Raw genomic sequence first — 19,382 nt, forward strand, 5'->3', positions numbered from 1 at the left:
TCTGGATTTGTTAAAGTCATTTCATTCAGTGCAGTTGTTCTTTATTCATCATAATGATGACAATGCAGAAAAAGTGTAACTTAATCTGAATTCCATATAAACTAAGATTTATACATAAGAAAGTTTTAATTAATGAATAAATAACCTCCACTGGTTAAAAATCACAAAAACAATATTCCCCAAACATCAGTTTTCTGTCTCTTTTATTATCCAGACTGTTGGCGGAAAACGACGTGACATACAGTCCGGACGTGATGACGTCGCGCTTACGTCTTACGTCACCCTCAAAATCGAAGAAGATTTCTCCAGGCGTACACTCTTTTATTTTCTGTGTTGTAAAAAACATTTTTGTGCGCACATTTGCGCACCATGGTTTGCGTGACATCGCGGGATCGTGTCGCTGTAAAGGAATAACACGCACCGCCACGCGCGGTATCCAAATCTACGCTTCTTTCGGCTGAGCTAGCGCTTTTTTTAGCATCTGTTAGCAACACCCGCTAAGCTAAGAGGCTAGCGGTCCCTGCCCCACCGTCGAGCTGTGCGTTAGCAAGTTAGCCTAGCTCGCTAACCAGTGACAACTGACAAAAGGTAAACAACAAAGCCTTTGTGTGTGTTTTACTGTGATTAACCAGGTCAATAAGTTAACGTAGTTGGTCGATGTACACCCCGCTGTCAACAAAGCAGTTTAACAGCGGGTTGACGCTGGCGTTTCGTGCCGCTGTGGGTGAACTACGAGGCGGAGAAAAGGAGCAGCAGCAACAGCGTCAACGAAAAACAATACAAATCCCGAATCCCCTCTTCAGTAAAGAGGCCGACAGAGCTAAATTTGGCTAACAGCTAATTAATGCTAAGCTACTTCTGCTACAAATACTTGTTTTAAATGAATAAAGCTCGCACTGATAGTAATAATCGTATGTTGGTTGCAGCCTGAAGTCAGACCCTCATAATCCAGTGTTCTAAAGCTCAGTATGTCACAGGTGGTACAATTTACAGCTCTGTCAGCGAGTTTATTTACTCATTCAGCTGTATTTATTGCTTTATTTGACATTGACAGTGCTTACTTTTTCTTAATCTCTTGTAATATTGCAGAATATTTATGTGTAATTCATGGCCTGGTGTTACAGCAGCCGCCCAGAAACGCAATTACTATTATTGGACTGACAGACATTGTTTTTGGTAGTGATGCAACATATTGGACTTTTTACAGATATCTGGTATGCCGATATATAAGATGAGATCCTTTAAGTCCTATATTACTCCCGCAGTGGGGAAATTTACGTGGTCACAGTAGCAAAGACTGTAAAGATAAAGGTAATGAATAATAAACATGCACCTCCATATATTTGAAAGTACAACATAGAAAGATATTAACAATACTACTATAAAAGGTTAAATAAAACAGTATATATATAATTGAATATATATATATTGCTTGTGGGATGAGTAACCTGTTGTGTATAGAAAGTGCTCTGGCCATACCAATTTTATATGTACACACACACACACACACACATATATGTTTTATATGTGTGTATGTATACATGTTTATCTCGGTGTCCAGAAGTCATTTAGTCTTTTCTGTAGTGAAATTAATACACTTTTCATACTCATGTCTCAGTAGATGTCGCTATAAATTTGCCAGCATATAAATCAAGGATGTAGTGGCCTAATCAGCCAAGTCGTCATATTTGCAGATCTTGGTGTGTTTTCCGATATTCGACAATTCATTTTAAAACCAATATCTGCCGATACCGATATTGTGCCGGTTATATCGTACATCCCTAGTTTTTTGGTAAAACAGTAAACCAGGGCTACAACTACTGTTTTCTCGTTTAATAGAGTAATTGTTTATTAGTTCGCAAATTGTCAAAAAATGTTGATCAGTGTTTCTTAAAACCTGGTAATACTAATGTCCGCTGTCTTGTTTTTTAATCAAAACCGATTCAGTTTTAACGATTTCTTCCTATATGGAGCAAAGAAAACCAGAAATTTTCACATTTAAGAAGCTGAAAAATCACTCAAACCGATTAATTGATTATCAAAATAGTTGGCGATTAGTTTAGTAATTGTCGCAGCCTCACGGGAAAAACATGAATACAATTTAGCCACGTTTCCATTGATTGTAGAGCTAAATTAACTCAGGATAACAATAGAAAAGGCTAAAAAGCAAACGACAGGACTGGGGAAGAAAACACACAGGAAAAACACAAGAATTTGTAATATTACTAAGAGCCCACAGGCAGTAACACACTGAAAGCATGTATTGGCCAACATGAGGAAACGACACAGCATTAAGCAGCAATTACAATGTGAGTAAGTGTATACATGTGCAGCAGTCCAGTAACAGAACATTAAGCAGCAGCAGGATATGACTAAACAATTGCAGGTAGAGCTAAAGGTCAGCAGCATGTAGTAATTCTGACAACTTAAAGATGAGGAAGAGTGTAGGGCTGCAACTAATGCTGCATGCCATTGGAACTCGGAACTGGGATTGACGTCTGCTCTGATTTCACCATGTTCCAGTTAAGAAGTCTAAAACACAAAATACATTAAATCTAAAAATACCAGTCTATAACAATGTCCTATGGTGTTTTGGTATAATTTTTTTGTTTCTTAAAAGTGAATATTTTCTGGTTTCTTTGCTCCACAGAACAATAAAAAAAGTCGGACAAAAACAAGACATTTTCTGACATTATGTGGACTGAACATGTATTAAATTAATCAAGAAAATTATCTTGATTCAAAATAATCGTTAGTTACAACCCTTATGTACGTTTAAAATTGAATTGGTGGAACAAATATGATAGAAGTATAATTAGCGGTAAAAGCAGTGTTTGTACGGCAGGTGAGGTTCCTCCCAGTTTCCGGGCTAGAAATTCAGAATTCTGACTACAAATGAATTGCACCATGCGATAAGTTATGTTGAAAAATGTTGAGCGGTGTTTCCCAAACCTTGAAATTGATTTTTAAGTGTTGGGAATGGTGTTTTGTGTTGTATTTAAGTCTCCGACCACTGGTTGGCAGCAGACATTCTGCCATTTAACCCTCTCCCACTACTTACCCTTTACTCACTAGACAAAGAAAACTATATATTGTTTATGCACACAACAATGTTATTTTTTTACAGTGTGTTGTTTTGCATATGGCGTCCCATTATTTTGCGATATATTTATTGAATATTCTGGAATAATAGAAGAAGAGTGTTCCTATACATGCAATCATTTATAAAACATTATTTTTTTACGTTGTAATATATTATGAATAGTCACAGTAACTACTTTGGAGCTGCAACGCTTAGTCTTTGAATTACCAGTCACTAAATTAATCGACAGCTATTTTGATAAACGATTTATGTTAAATTTAAATCAGGTTAAAAATTGAAAAACTATTAATTATTGGTACATGGTTTTATGTTGATTCCATGCATTACTGGTTAATCGGTTTAAGTAAACATGTAAAATAAGTTTTCTGGTTTTTCAGCTTCTTAAATGTGAATGTTTTCTGATTTCTTTGTTCCATGGTACAAAGAAATATTAAAACTGGTCATTATTTCCAGGTTTGTGAAACACTCATTGACATTTAACGTTTTATGGACCAAAATAGTCATTAGTTGCAGACGAGGAATAATACTTCTGCCCGTCAGTATTCCCTGGTTAGTCAGTTATGTACTAATTATGTTTTTCTGTGTTTGTTGTTTTTTTAGGCCATGGATGATGTGATTGTGAACATGCAAGAGTGAAAGACGCAAAATTCCTGGTTGTTTCATCACCAGCGACACCTGACGCTCACACTCAGTCTCTCTTCATAGAAGACGCTCACCGCCACGACGCTCAGGCGCGTAGTTCTTCCTGCACCTGAACCATGTGAGGGCCCCTCGGTCCAGTCTGAGGGGATCCCAGGACTGTTGCCAGTGCGCCCCCTGCTGTGCGGGGAGCGGGACTGATCCTGTTGTTGTGTTTGAGAGAGCAGTCTTTTCACTAGCCCCTCCCCAAAGACACATTCCTGCTCTCCTTACCCGAGGAGACACGCCATGATGTTCCGAGACCAGGTCGGTATCCTCACAGATTGGTTCAAAGGCTGGAATGAGTGTGAACAGACGGTGGCGCTGTTGTCCCTCCTGAAGAGGGTGTCCCGCACCCAGGCTCGCTTCTTGCACATCTGCCTCGAGCACTGGCTGGCAGACTGCACAGAGATCCACATCCTTGAAGCCGAGGCCAACAATGCAGGTACATGAGAGTTTTACCAGGATTCCCATGGTCCTGAAATACCTGGAAAAGTTTTGAAATTAGAAAAACTTGTTTGAGTGCAATCACCTGTGATTTTTCATTACCACAGAAAGTAAACATCTTTTGATGCTAACTGAAGTAGAGCTGAAACAATTACTTGATTAATTGATTACTAAATTAACCAGCAACTATTCTGATAATCGATTAATTAGAGTGTTTTTTTAATATTAAATCAAGTTTCACTGAGTTTTCTGCTTCTTAAATGTGAATATGTTCTCATTATGAAAAAGAAAACATTAAAACTGAATAGTTTTTAGTTTATGGACAAATCTTCCAGGTTTGAGAGACGGTGATCAACATTTTATGGCCCAAACAACTAAACGATTAATTGAGAAAATAATGACTAGTTGCTGTGTTTGCACAGAATATTAACGTAAACTCTGTCGTATCAAACAACTTTTTTTAAGACCGGAGAGAAACTGTTATAAAGCCTTTTTTCCACAATAATTAATTTCACATGCTCTCAGTCATTATTTTCTAACATATATAAAGTTTAAGCATTTCATTTACAGGGACTTTAACTATGCAATAAGAGCTTAAATGTGTCATTGAAATCCTCTTCTCTTCCTTGTTTCTCAGCGATTGTCAGCCAGTGGCACCAGGAGCCTAAAGAGAAAGTGGTTTCCTTGCTGCTCTCCCACCTGCCTCTGCTGCAGCCGCGCAACAGCGAGGCCAAATGTGAGTACATGAAGCTGCTGCAGAAAGTGCTGAGTCACACTATAGAGAGCAGCCTGTTTGTGGAAGAGAGCAGGCAGCTGCTGTCCTACGCTCTCATCCACCCCGCCACCACACTGGACGACCGCACCTCTCTGGCCATGTGGCTGAACCACCTAGAGGAGCACCTGTCCAGTGGCTACACGCCGCGGCCTCCCAGCAGCCCGTACCACCCGCGCCAGGGCTCGGACGAGTGGCCCAGCTCCGCCGAGGCGCTGGAGCCCGGACACGCCTGGCACGACAAGTCCCCGTCATCCAGCACTTCTCCCGCCGGCCAGAACGGACACATGCCGTTCCCGGGCGGGATGTCGTCTCCCATCAACAGCAATAACACAGGTGACTTTTCTCAGTCACATTTACACCTCGACCATTTATTGATGAGACTCCAATCTCTTCAAATTGAATCGCTGCTAGAGCTTTCTCCTGTTGTCAGGGATTTCAGTTTAGAGAACTCTAACTAGCTAGCACTTCTGATAATAACGTAACGGTTATGAGAATTGTTAATAATTTAATGAAAACTGTGACGTTTGTTGTGTAGTCGGAGAGCGGCGACGGCAGTGTGAGGGGTGTGTGTGTGTGTGTTTGTTAGAATTTATTCAAACAAACTACAACATTTGTTTGAAGTTGATTTTTGGAAAAAGTGACAGTCCCACAAAGATCTTACATTTTAGATATTGTTATATTGTGATATGGCGTGGTGATGAGATGAGTCTGTCGATTGTCCACAAACCAAAATGATTCACTTTTAATGATTTCCGTGTAAGAAACTAGAACAAAATTCACATTCAAGAAGCTGAAAAACCTGAGATTTTTTTAATTATTAAAAAACAACTGTTGCTGCTCTATCTGATATTGAAGTATCAAGTTAAATTGATGCTGTGAAATAAAGATTAAAATACATAGAATCAGCCTAAAATTGTATCATCTGCATATATTGTTAATATGGGGGGAGGGGGAGGTGCAAGTTTGTTAATTTATTCTTATTTTATTCGTATTCTTTTAACTTTGTAATTTTATTCTTAGGTTTATTCTCACTTATTCTTATAGTTCTTAACTTTGTAAAAAAAAATTAAAAAACTGCTGCTATAATATTCGTTACCTTTGTACACTGGAGCGCTGTGACGAAAGAATTGAACTACTGTACTGCACAGAACTAGAGCAAGCAATCAAAAATAGATTGATTAAATTGCAGCCTTTGCCATTTGCTAATTGCTTTGATTCAATTTGCAGGTTTGATTTGAAAATGATTGTTTTGCACATCCTTTGTTAAACATAAAAAAACTGATGAAATGTACAGTATATAATCTGTGTAGCACAGATTATAAACAGGTAATTACTAAAAAAATGGTAAATAATGGCCTAATTAGTCAGTCTACCTCTGGTCTCCTGTCATCTCTCGATTCCTTCTCTCCTCAGGTCTGGGTGGACAGATGCAGCCTAGTCCTCTGAAGAAGTCCATGTCAGTTATTCCCTCCAGCCCTCAGGCCTGCGGCTCAGAGTGGATCGGTCAGGACGACAGCGGGGGACGACAGAACTTCATCCCGACGGACCACGCTCCGCTCTCACCTCAGAGCAGCGTGGCGTCCTCGGGCAGCGAGCAAACAGAAGACCAGGGCTCGGCTCGCAACACTTTTCAGGAGGACGGCAGCGGCATGAAAGGTTAAAGTTCATCACCTGTCTTAACCAGAGAGAAGTGCAGCTGTTGATCTGAAATGTAACGTGGCGTGTTGTGTGTGTGTGTGTGTTTGTTGTAGATGTTCCCGCGTGGCTGAAAAGTCTCCGCCTTCACAAATATGCATCGCTTTTCTCCCAGATGACCTATGAGGAGATGATGATTCTCACAGAGCAGCACCTTGAGTCACAGGTTTTTAAAGCCCTCCCTTTTTAAATTATTTAATACATAATGTGTCATATTATGGTCTAGTTTCCATCAATGAGTTTCACTAAAGGGGTCTCAAGCTCAAATTCCAACCACGGAGCGTTAAGTCGGTCAGGTGAAAACATAGTCCACATTTTTGGGGAAAAATTATTAGAAATATGATGATATTCCATCATGACATCGCAATAATGATATTCATGAAGATATTACACAAGATTTTAAAGAATAAGTTTTTATTTTGACATGGAATGTTAGGAGGTCAACATAAAACATGTATTCAACTAAAATTGAGTTTGATACCTCTGAGACATAGTGTGTGATGGTTTGAATCGATGTTTCCTATTTATCTTTATTAAGTTTTAAATGTGTTTAATTTAGGGCTGCATTTGCTGATTATCTGACTGGATTTGATTCAATTCGTGATTTGACGTTGATTCAATTGAAGATATTTCAGTTTTCATACCATTTTCATTTGGTTATGAAAGAGAATTATTTTGTAAACTGTAAAAATGTGGCTCTCTAATCTGGTGCATCATTAAAAATATTACTTACATTGAGAAAATGTACCCAAATTAGTGACATTAATGCACTTCTTATTTAATATGATGACAGTGCAACTCTAACCCGGTTCAAGTTGAAAATATCCAGCCTATAATCACCAACAGACATTTTAGTGTAATTAACAAGTTGTCCAGCAGAGAGCGCTGTGATTGCAGCAAGCCCTCTTTGCTTATCAGAAGAAGACAACAGTAATGTTACCATGGACGGTGAAGTCATGAACAAATCTGCGTACTCGGCGGTTAAATCAGTCACACGATTGCGGTCAAGTCTCATGAGATTTGCACACAGGAAACAGGAAATGGAAACAACAATATTAAAGATCAGTCTGTGGGTTTTATGATTCAATATCGGGTCCTCTATGGAATTAGACACTTATATTTCAACACAATGGTTTTAAATGACTACATCGATGTTTTATTTGCAATTTGTGTATTTTTGTATAATTAATCGATGTGTTTTTTGGCAAAGAAGTATTTCAACCAAAAATTATTCAGTTGTAATGATTTCTTCTAACTAAATCACAGAAACCCATTTTAATTATTAAAAAAAAATGTAATTTAAAAAGTTAATTTAGTAATTGATATATGCTCAATTAATAGTTGCAGCCCTCCTTTATTTGTATTATAACTCATGTGGTGTGTTTATTTGTATGTTTATTTTGTGTTTGTGCTGACTATATACATTTTTCAAATATTGGTAAAGTTAAAAATGATTGGTTAAAAAAAATCCCGCCTCCCTCACATACACAGTGGGGGGCGGGGCTGTGGTTATTCCACCCTCCTCATCAGAACATTAATGTCCTCAAACCTGATGATACATCAACTCTCAATGAGCCATGAAATGAAGCAGCACACCCTACAGTTATATCAGACCACTCACACATATAAATGCTGTGATTTTGCCTCTGCCCCTTGGCTTTAATCAAACAGATGGTGATTAGCTTTGTTATTTAGAAACCATATAAATTGCCCAGTGAGTTTCCTGCTTCTCATGCCATCTTGTTATTCTTTTGTTTTTGTTTCAGAACGTCACTAAAGGAGCGAGGCACAAGATCGCGCTGAGCATCCAGAAACTGCGAGAGAGACAGAGTGTGCTCAAGTCTTTAGAAAAGGTAACTCAAACATGGGCGTGTTGCAAAACAGTGTTTTGTGTTTAACCCTGTCATGATAATCTGGATTAAGTTGATTTCACGGCTGTAGAATTGTCAGAAAATGTTCAGTGAGTGAGTTCTTCGGCTGCTTTTTTCCAAGATAACTTTCACTTTCCACATCTGGCAGTTATATGCCTGTTCAGTAATTACAGCACTGAGAAGCTGATGTCACAAACATGTGATGCACTGGTGAATCTTGAGGTTCTACCATAATGACAAGTATATGGGCGCAATTAAAGCTCTATTTCTCTGCTTTTCGGTATCCATCCATCTATCTTCTACCACTTTATTCTCCACATGAGAGTCTCTGACATTTGTCAGCTGGCGTACGTGCGTGCATGGTTGTCGGAAAGACCAGATCGCGACTGAAGTCTGGCAAATGATCCTCTAGTGTACGGGGCGGGGCTATGTTTGGAACCTGGGTTTGATCGTTGATATCGCAATGTAAATCAAATCAGCACTTCTGTCAGGCTGACACATCGCGATGTTCTCTCTTGTCAGGACATCTTGGAAGGCGGAAACCTCCGTAACGCCCTTCAGGAGCTGCAGCAGATCATCACCACGCCCATCAAGACCTACAGCCCGCCCAGCGCCGCACAGCTAGACGCCATCTCCTCCTGCTCCTCTTCCTCTTCAGACGTCACGAAAACGGGAGTGGACAAAGATTCAGTCTCTGAGGGCTTCCAGTCCCACAACCCACCCCCCTGTGATGGAGACACGACAGCCACGCCCATCTCAGAGGGCGACATCCCCGGACAGTTCACCCGTGTCATGGGAAAAGGTGAGAATATGTTGGAGTTTTATCTTTAATTTTGTGAACACACGCACATGATCAACAGCTGAAACATCAGTTTGACTGTTTTTTGTTAATTAAAACAAGTTTCTCTGGTTTTTCAGCTTCTTAAAATTTAGTATTTTCTAGTTTCTTTGCTCCATATAACAGAGAAATCATTTAAACTAAATAATAATAATTTTAATTTTGGTTTGTGGACAAAACAAGACATTTGAGAACATCGTCATTTTCAGGTTTGGGAAACACCGATCAACATTTTCTGAACCAAACGACGAATCGAGTGAAAATTATGAATGAATGAAAATAATTGACGCCCTAATGTTTGTGTTTATGTCTTGCTTTAGTTTGCACCCAGCTGCTGGTCTCCAGACCAGATGAGGAGAATATCAGCTGTTACCTTCAACTCATTGAGAAGTGTCTGGCACATGAGGTGAGATCTTTAATTTGATAAAAATAAAAAAAAAGAGTTGTTTTGAAGTGTGTGAATTTTGGATAAAGTGCTTGAAATTGCACATAAAATAAATCCCAGTAGATCAACAGTCTAAAAAAATAAATCAAATCAAAGTCACTTAAATCACGTTTCTTTCTCACTCTGCTGCAGCTCTTATTGATCATGTTTCATCCCTAAATTTTCTGCTTAAATATTGAAGTTAACAAGCTGTTTAGCAGCTTTTTGATATCTTTCAGGTGTCAGATTGTCAGAATGATGAATGCGAGACATTTTTCTGTACAAACAGTAAAGTACTCAATTTGAGTGTGTGTGTTTTTGTATGAATAATGTATGCGGGGTGCTTGAGAATGCACCTTGAAAGGTGCTTGAATTTAACTTTGGGAATGCGTATGAACTAGGGCTTTAATCAGCCAAAGAAATTCATGGCCGACGTGCATCTGTGCAATATCATAGCGCATGATTTGCGAAAATATTTATATATATAGAGGAATATTTAGATTATTTGTCTCATGCATGTCCTCACACAGAGCGACATTTCATAGGAGATATAAAAGGATTGCTGCCATTGTTGCAGACGAGTGCTCCTGCAGTTATAGAACGAATCAATGACTATTAGACTAAAACATTGAAATATGCCAATTCTGATATGATCATGTACTCAAAACGGACGGAGGAACATAACGAAGACAAGTTAGCTTACTGTTTTTTATATGATATGTTGAGCTTGGATATGCAAACTGTTGCCGGCAAACTTTGCATTTGACTTTTTTACCGCCATGCTGCCACACTGCCGATGTCTTTGACATGGATGTTAGAGGAAGACTGACTGTAGTTCAAAATGAAATAAAACCACTGGACGTTCTGTAGTCCTTTGTCTACTGTGGGTTGGGCTAATCCAAAATACTGAAAACAAGGGGGGAGTTCTCTGCAGACACACTGTGATCTGTGGAACAGGGGTGCTCTGAAAACACCCCCATTAGCACTTGGTACATTCCTCCAGATGAAATCAAATTAACCATAGACTGTATGAAATTATCACGGCAAAAAGTCGACTTGTCAGAATTTGAGTCGAACCTGAATGTATCGACTGATTAATCGACCAGTTGACCAGGACTTTACAGACCTAGTATGAACCCTGACTGCACCAACATGAATAATCTCTCTCTCTCTCTCTCTCTCTCTCTCTCCCCCCCTCTCCCCCTCTCCCTCTCCCCGTGTGTCAGGCTTTCACAGAGACTCATAAGAAAAGGTTGGTCTCCTGGAAGCAGCAGGTGCTCAAACTGCTCCGCCTCTTCCCTCGGAAAGCTATGCTGGACATGCCTGTGTACCGACAGAAAGGGTGAGACTCCACTGACCTCCACCAAAAGTCAAACTCCTGGAATGTTTATATTTTTAGCCACTGGATCCAGAAGAACATTCCGTATAGAATTTGCCTGCGTACAGCTGTTACCATCTTACATTCACATGACAAAATCTGTTAACAGGGTTCCCACAGGTCCTTGAAGTCCTTGAAAGTTTATTTGAAAATCACAGACAAAACGGACATGGGTCATTGAAAGTGCTTGAATTTTGTACAAGAAAAGAAGTGAAGTTGATATTTAGGTAAATTGTTGTAGTTTTTTCTAATGTTATTTTTTTCTCCACTCCAGCTGGACGTATGGGTCCAACTCCCTCCCCACAGCAGGTTCTGTGAGTGTGAGTGGGAGTGTTGGACGGCGAGGGCAGCGGCAGTTTCAGATGACTCCTCGCGGGCTTCCAGCTGGACGCATAAATATTCTGAGTCCTGGTGGCATTGGAGGAGCGTCACCACGACACACACTCACTAATCCTGTGCTCGCAGGCCAGGGGAGACAAGTAAGTGTGTTCACTGTCATTGGATCATTGGAGGTTTTAACTTTGGAGTGGCTCGATGATGCCAGTATCACCAGGTACTGATACCAGTCCTAACACACTGGTGTTAATTCAAACACAACTGTGTAACAAATGTTCTTCTCCTATAAACAGGCCACAGCACGGCTAAAATGCTGTTGCTGATGTTTATTCACGCTTTTTCAGTCTGTGCGTCGTGAAACATGTGATACAAAGGCTTTTTCTTTTATTGTATCAACTTTTACATTTGTAACTCATTATCTTAACTAATTTCGACCAGCATGGGACTGATATCGATACACTTAACTTTAACTGAATTATGAGAGATTTGGTGAAAGAAAATGTAAATTTGAATATTGAGAGTTCACAGAGATGAACAGTAGGTGGCACCCTCCACTTACGAGCCCAGTTTCCATTTACTTGCCCATAAAAAAACACCTGATTTTAATTAATGTGAGTCTTAATAAAGACTCACATGTTGACATTTTTAATGAGTTTACATTATAGTAGGGCTGAACAATTCATCAAAACTTTATCGTTCAAATCGCAGGAGACACAATATTTGTTCAAGCCAAAATGTGTGTCAAAATATCATTTTAGATGAATTATTATTACACATCTTATTCTACAGACTGAATAGAACGTCTTTGTTTCTCACAGAGCTGCACAAATATCACACATTAATCCTTTAAAATATGTTTTTTTTTTTTATGAGACGTAAAAATTACTATTCCCACTGATATCATATCATCTTTAGTCTTCCTGTCAAAATAATCGCAATTAGATATATATTCAAAATCGTTTTCTCTTCACACCTAATATTCTTCGCTGGACAGTACGATCGGGGACTCGGTTCAACATTCAGCCAGTCCGAGTTTGCTTTCGCACTTTAATGAAAAAAGAACCAAACCTTTTGAATAATGTATTCTCCTCCTCGCCCTGAGGTGGCGCTGAAGGAGAAGACAAAGACAAACAATGAACAAGAAAACTCACTCATCTAATGTCTGTTTTCCTGTTTATGAACATGCGACACATTTCTCCCGGCTGTCGTCCTACACGTGCGTTTGTTTGTGTTTACTCACAATGCCCCGCGTTGTAGTCTGCTTCCTGAATTTGGTTCACCTGAAGCGAACCTGCGTTTTTAAGCAGACCAGAGTTCGCTTCTTCGATGGAGTTCAGTTGCACATTCACACGTCCTCAAACCAACCGGACGGAAAGTCTGGTGTGAACGCAGCCTCTAAAGAGGAGATAAATGGAAAACCAAGCAGCTTTCGTGTTTGAATTCATAGCAACACACATGACGGCAGGGGTTAGTAATGCATTATCATAGCATGAAACGTTTAGTTTAACTATCATTTTCAAAGATAAACAAAACCAGAACTTCATGCTCTGGAGTGAGAAGAAGTGGAGTCATGAGAACTTTGTTGTTGTTTTTTTCTCTCTCTCTACAGAGCTTATGGTTTGCTAACCCCGGGGGCAGTAACAGCATGCCGAGTCAGAGTCGCAGTACTGTGCAGCGAACCCACTCACTCCCCGTCCACACGTCCCCACAAACCATGCTCATGTTCCAGCAGCAAGGTACAGTGTCACCTTTTTTTAAACAAGTTCTTATATGTGAATATGTTCTGGTTACTTTGCTCCATTCAACAAAGAAATCGTTAAAACTGAACAGATATTTAAGAACGTCATCATTTTCATTTCTGAGAAAGTCTTGTTTTTTTTGTCCAGATATTGAACAGATTTAATAATGCGGCTTAACTAAAAACAGAGGAATTATGTATGAATTATGTCTTTAACACCGAGCGTATCGCAGACGATACGTTTGCTTAAGCGCTCTTTGCATTAACATAATTCTTGATCAGTGTTTCCCAAACCCAAACAATGATGATGTTCTCAAATGTCTTGTTTGGTCGCTTCACTTTCATAAGTTATCTGGAGCAAATAAACCAGAGAGTATCATATAAATGGTACTAATTATTATTGCAGTGACATAAAACACAGTCCTCCCCCCCATTTTTCCACAGAATGCCAAGTTCCAGGTACTGACCTGGAGATCAACCCCACGCTGGAGTCACTGTGCCTCAGTATGACGGAGCATGCCTTAGGGGGTAAGTGTTCTCTGCTAAATAAAAGTCTGACACCACCAACAACAACTTATACAGCAACAACAACACCATCAGCATATGTAATACGGACACAATGAGACAAACACTGTAAACAGACTGTCAATCATTGGTAAAACATTCCTCCCTCCATGCAAACTGATGCAAATTCTGTTCCCTCATATAGCATAGAAATATTTTAGGAAGGCACTAAGTGAATTGAACCGTTACATGGAAAATGTAAATATTTAGCTGTGTTAACTTCTATAACACCAGGGAAAAGGTTAAACGGTGCCTGAAACGTGAAGAAATTGTGTTCAGACGTTTGGTGTGTTTTTCAGGTTGTAGAATGAGCTGCCGTTTATCCAGAAATGTATCTCATAAATTTAAGATCCAAGCGCACTGACAGGTCATATACTCCACCATATAAAAAGCATGAAAGGCATTGAAAATAAAGATTAATGGACACGCGCACGGAGGCATCAATAACTTTGTTCAGCGGCGAAACACCTCCTCCTCCTCCTCCAAGGATACGACGTGAACCGTGTCATATATATTTTATGACTGTCGACGTCTTTTAAAATAACTTTTCGTCCTCAGATGGAACGGACCGGACGTCCACGATATGAACAGAAGGAAGAAGAAGAAGAAGGAGAAGAAAGAAAAAGGAGAAGTCCACTTCATTTGAGGCCTGCTCAGTTCCTCGTCACCCAGCACAAAGATAAAACGTACGCTTCAGCAAAAACCAGGCAGAGCAGTCAGTCACTACAATAATGACAAAAACAAAACAAACTGTGTATATGTTCTCTAATATTTTTGTACTTTATTATATACAACTAAGTTTATTAAAAATGGAATACAGATGATTATTATATTGCAGGACAGTGAAGGCGAGCTGCGGCGTCTGCTCCGTGTCACCTGCAGGACTGTGACACGGTGTGCAGAGGCTCGGCTCCGCCACAGTCGAGGAGGGAAAAATGGTGGATTGGTGCTGTCTTTAAAGGGTTTTCTCTGCCCAATGAGTTACTTTACTTCTCCTCCCACCATGGAACAAGTCTTTCTATCCAGAACACAACCGGAAAATGTCCCCTCTTCTCCTCACCCCTTTCCAGAAGAAAGGCACTTTTTGTTTTTACTCAATTATTCTCCTACGTGTGGAATTGGCCCCAAACGTTCACACGAGGAAAGTTTAGACGGGCGTCGGTTAACTGACGCAAGTAAACGTCCGAGTTGTTCTATAAATCAGTGCTCGCGAGAAACCGCGTTAACCCGGATCGCAGACTCCGAACAGACCTGGCACCGACATCCAAAGCAGATAAGTACAGACAGGAGGTAAAAGTCTAGAGACGGAACGACTACTTTCACCTTTCATAGCACTTCTCGCAGTAAACTGGGCATCCACATAGTACAGTTTAATTTTCAACCTGTTTATGTCGTAAAATACCACGTAAAGCAGCGCTGTCATTTCCGAAAAACTACATTTGAAAGTCTTTGGGGGGACAGTAAACATTTTTGGACTATTAGAACATGATGCCGGCTTTGTTCACATTTTAGAGGGAAAGTAGACGTAGCACAGCTGATGGTATCGTCCAATAGGAACCTGGTTGCAGGTGACTACTTTCCGAAGTCTGGCCAAATCTAGAAAACTGAGACTTCGGAGTGGGAGGTTGGGCGGGAGGAAGCCAGATGTGATCACATGTGGTCACAGGAGACGCACATACGATTGTATATCTGCGGGCGGATGTTGATGCCAGGTCTGATCGGGTTCTTAGACGCATTCTCTCGCCTTGGTTCTTTTTTTTAATCCTCTCCGAATTATTTTCGTCGCAAAGGCAAAGAAACAAAAGACCAAACTGATTTAAGAAAAAGACTTGTAATTCAACCGTAGGCATACCCGTGTTTATTCTTTCTTTTTTTATATATATTATTATTATTATTATTATTGTTATTATTATTTCCCCTAAACGCGTAGACCAAGTAGAAGTGTCTGTCCTCCTCTGAACTTCTACAAAGCCAAAGAGAAAGCTTGTACAGTGGTTTCATTTCGGGGGAAGGATATATTTGTAGTGAAAGTGCTGCAGAAGTTTTTGTTTAACGAGGAAGACGACAACAAAAATAAGGAGAACAGAACAGCAGTTTGAAGAATTAACGCCAGCTGCAGTTTGTCTCTGTCATTTTAACGCCGTACCACGTAAATGATGATGAATCGCCACATTTTGTGCTGAGGAATTTTTGGGGGCGCAGTTGAACGCGAGAAGAGCCGAGGGTTTTCAGTTTACGCTCTGAGATAGGGATGCACAATGTTGTTTTTGCAAATAAATTGGGAGTTCTTGGGCATATATATGTGTGTATATATATATATATATGTATATATATATATATATATATATATATATATATATATATATATATATATATATATATATATATATATATTTAGATGTGTGTGCGTGTGTTTTCCCCTGCGCCCAACTGCAGAGGTCATAAAGTCTCTTGTTATTTCAACAAAATAGTAGTTATAGAGGGCGCTAGAATTGAAGTAAAGGAGTTGGCAGCCTATTCTGCCTACTGTTTTCGTCGTGGAGAGAACATCGTGCATCCCTACTCTGACAAAACTGAAATGAGAGGCGTTTGTCGGTGCGCCACAGCGCCCCCTTCCTCAAATGGCCAGCGTGACGATTTGATGAATCATACTTTTTTCAAGGTGCTTTGACAAAAGTCCATATTTTTCTGTTTGTGTCTGGATGTGTTTTCAGTCTCCGACCCCGCCCCCCTCCCCCCGAACATTATCGCGTGGTTATCAGTGTTGAATCGCGGGGATAATCCCGTCTTCTTCAGCCTCTGTCTTTGGATGTGGCAGAGTCGGCGTGCAGGTGCATGTACGTGTGTGTGTGTGCGTGTGTGTGTGTGTGTGTGATATGGTCTTAAACTTTTCGGAATCACTTTTGGTTGCGGTCACAGAAACGGGGGAAAAAAAATAACGTTCATGTTTTAATTTCAGCAGAGCCATAGGAGGTCGGTATAGTTTAAAAAAAAAAAATTAAAAAGGTTATTTACAGAATATCTTTTTCCAATTGTATTTTTTACTCTCCCTTGATATTGATAACTTATGCTTATTTTCTATAATCGCATGTTTTTTGCCACACTAATACAGCACTGTTGTAGATAGAGGGACATGGTTTGTTGGCGGCGCCCCCTGCTGGCGTCACACCAACGACTGGAGAGCAGAAAATCTCGCAACTAATGTTGTATGTTTATGTCGCCTAAATGTCACTGTTTACATCTCGCTGGGATTTACGCCCCGGCTCATGTTATGTGATGTCATCATTACTCCATTGTAACATGTTAAAGTAGAGCTGCAACTCACCGTTATTTTCGTCATGGATTTATCTGTTGAGTATTTTTTGGATTCATTCACAAGTCGTTTTTGTCCACAAACCAAAATGATTCAGTTTTAAGGATTTTTTTTTGTTATATGGAGCAAAGAAACCAGAAAACACTCAAACCGATAAATCGATTGTCAAAATCGTTGGTGATTAATTAATCGTTGCAGCCCTACAGTAAAGAACTGAAGCCTTCTCGCACATGAGCTGGCCTGAAAACAAGACACTTTGACTCTTTGCCCCCCCACCACCCCAAAAAGCAAAAACAACAAAAACCCCTGGCCTTTTGGTCATGCGGTGATGTGAGCGTAACTTTTCCTGACCGTTAGCCGTCACGTCCTGGTGAACCGTTCACGTGGTTCCCCAGAATCCTCAATACGTCGATTTTAACGGTCTCGAGTAGTCATGAATTCCTTCAGAGCAGGCTCTTGGATTGATCTGACTTTACGAAAACGCATCATCGCACTCGCGCCCACAAAGATTGTGGTTTTTTGTTTTTGTTGTTTTTTTTTTTTAAATCTTCTCACTATACTGTATACCAATTGTGTGTATGTTAACCAGTGGCTCAGATAATTCCTTTTCGTCGCCTCTGTAGCTTTGAAACACATCACTAAAACTGTAGAGCTCCGGACTTCATCGTTTGCGCACGTCGTCGGCCATGTTGGCAGGAAAAAATTAACGGTACCAGTGTCGGATTCAAGCAAAAGGAGTTCACTGTCACTTTCAAAATGATCACAGAACCTGACAGACTGGATATAGCTGATGCTTATGCTGCCCCCTGCTGCTTTTCATGAGTAAGGAAACAGCCGTAGTGGACATTATTTCCAGCCATTTACCCCGTGGCTGGGGTAAATTTACAGTGTCCAATTAATGGTGAACAATAGGGATTGGGTGCCTTGCTTTAGGGCCACCCCCAGCCCTTAACCTGGCAGGGATTCAAACTGACCCTTCAGTTACAAGTCTAAATTCTCTTCCACTCGACCAATGCATGGGCCATGATACTAACGTTATCTCATGTTGGAGTCTGTAACGACGCTGGAGTTAGCTTCCCGGTAGTTAAGGGGAACCTTAAGGGGAAAATTGCGATTGCGCCCCTGACTTTGTCAAATAAAATTAAAGGTTATATTAACGTCAGTGTCTCTTAACATACAGTAATACTTTACATACGCCCACTTTAACATCAGTTATGCGACAGTCATTGTAGGTTACCATGCCCTTAAGGGTTTCCCCCTTAACTGCCAAGCGGGAAGCTGTGAATGTGGATGCTAACTCCAGATCAAAGCTGATAAAAAGTGTCATCTAATGTTCTTCCGTTTGTTTCATTGTCCTGTTCCAACATCTATCCACCATCTTGTGAAGACACCTCATATATATGTGTTGTCTATGGGTGTAAAGCGGAGCCGCTTCCTGCTAAAATGGCGTCGTTTTGGTGGCGTGCGTGTGTGTGTGTGTGACGTCCGCTAACGAAGCTCTATTCGTCGGGGAGACGCAGCAGAGGCGAATGTCGCTTATCTGAGCCACACACACCATGTGACTATGAGTAAACTGAACACTAATAACAGGCCAAGGAACATGTTTACTCCATGTTTACATTATAGTGACACATGAGACAAGTTGGGAAATGCGCTTAAGTCCAGCCTGGTGGGTTGTTTTTTTTGTTTGTTTATTTGTTTTTTACATGGAAAACAAAAAGAGTAATTAAATAATTCCACCAGGAGCCAAGAGGTACAGAGCCTGTGTCAAACGGATCAGAGATCATGTCAGGGCTTAATAATCCAGCTGATGGAAGCCAAACGTAGGCTACACCGCAGATATTATTTGTCTTGTACGATTTATATTTCATTCTGACGCCCCCCCGTTTAGCATCATCCCGTGCTTACACTCTACTTTTTTACTGTCACTCATATGTGTGAATGGTCTGAAGTTCAGCGTCCGTCTGATCGTCGAGTCCAAAAATAAAAAGGTTCAGTTCTTTTGCAACTTTACTTGTGGTTTGTGTTGATGTGCACTTGTATTGTTTTTTTTTTTTACATTTCACACTTTAGTCCACATAATCACATGCTATTTTTACTGTTAACAGCTTTTAACGGAACTTGCGTCATATTTGCGCCACATTAAATCAGTCGCATGTACACATAAGTAGGTTTGTTTATTTTTACAGACATTTTTTTTAATGTTATGTTTAATAAATTGC

At 40.1% G+C, this 19,382-nt stretch overlaps 1 protein-coding gene across 1 annotated transcript; it reads left to right on the top strand.

Moving 5' to 3' along the window:
• Positions 1 to 277: 277 nt before the first annotated feature.
• On the top strand, positions 278 to 14,457 carry LOC122773882 (protein Smaug homolog 2). Its single transcript, XM_044032860.1, has 13 exons — positions 278 to 588; positions 3,704 to 4,226; positions 4,866 to 5,336; positions 6,417 to 6,659; positions 6,755 to 6,864; positions 8,465 to 8,551; positions 9,092 to 9,371; positions 9,728 to 9,813; positions 11,058 to 11,173; positions 11,484 to 11,688; positions 13,155 to 13,281; positions 13,728 to 13,811; positions 14,406 to 14,457. Exons 2-13 carry the CDS (start codon positions 4,031 to 4,033, stop codon positions 14,432 to 14,434), a joined length of 2,034 nt encoding a protein of 677 aa, XP_043888795.1. The 5' UTR covers positions 278 to 588; positions 3,704 to 4,030; the 3' UTR covers positions 14,435 to 14,457.
• Positions 14,458 to 19,382: the final 4,925 nt, after the last annotated feature.

The sequence above is a fragment of the Solea senegalensis genome, linkage group LG8, assembly GCF_019176455.1.
Source record: "Solea senegalensis isolate Sse05_10M linkage group LG8, IFAPA_SoseM_1, whole genome shotgun sequence".
Lineage (NCBI taxonomy): Eukaryota > Metazoa > Chordata > Actinopteri > Pleuronectiformes > Soleidae > Solea > Solea senegalensis.

Bases quoted from the DNA above. Each gene is read 5' to 3' on its own strand.
- LOC122773882 (XM_044032860.1), top strand. From the start codon at position 4,031: ATGATGTTCCGAGACCAGGTCGGTATCCTCACAGATTGGTTCAAAGGC. The intron at 4,227-4,865 runs GTACATGAGAGT...CTTGTTTCTCAG, and splicing joins AGCCGAGGCCAACAATGCAG to CGATTGTCAGCCAGTGGCAC. The intron at 11,174-11,483 runs GTGAGACTCCAC...TCTCCACTCCAG, and splicing joins CCTGTGTACCGACAGAAAGG to CTGGACGTATGGGTCCAACT.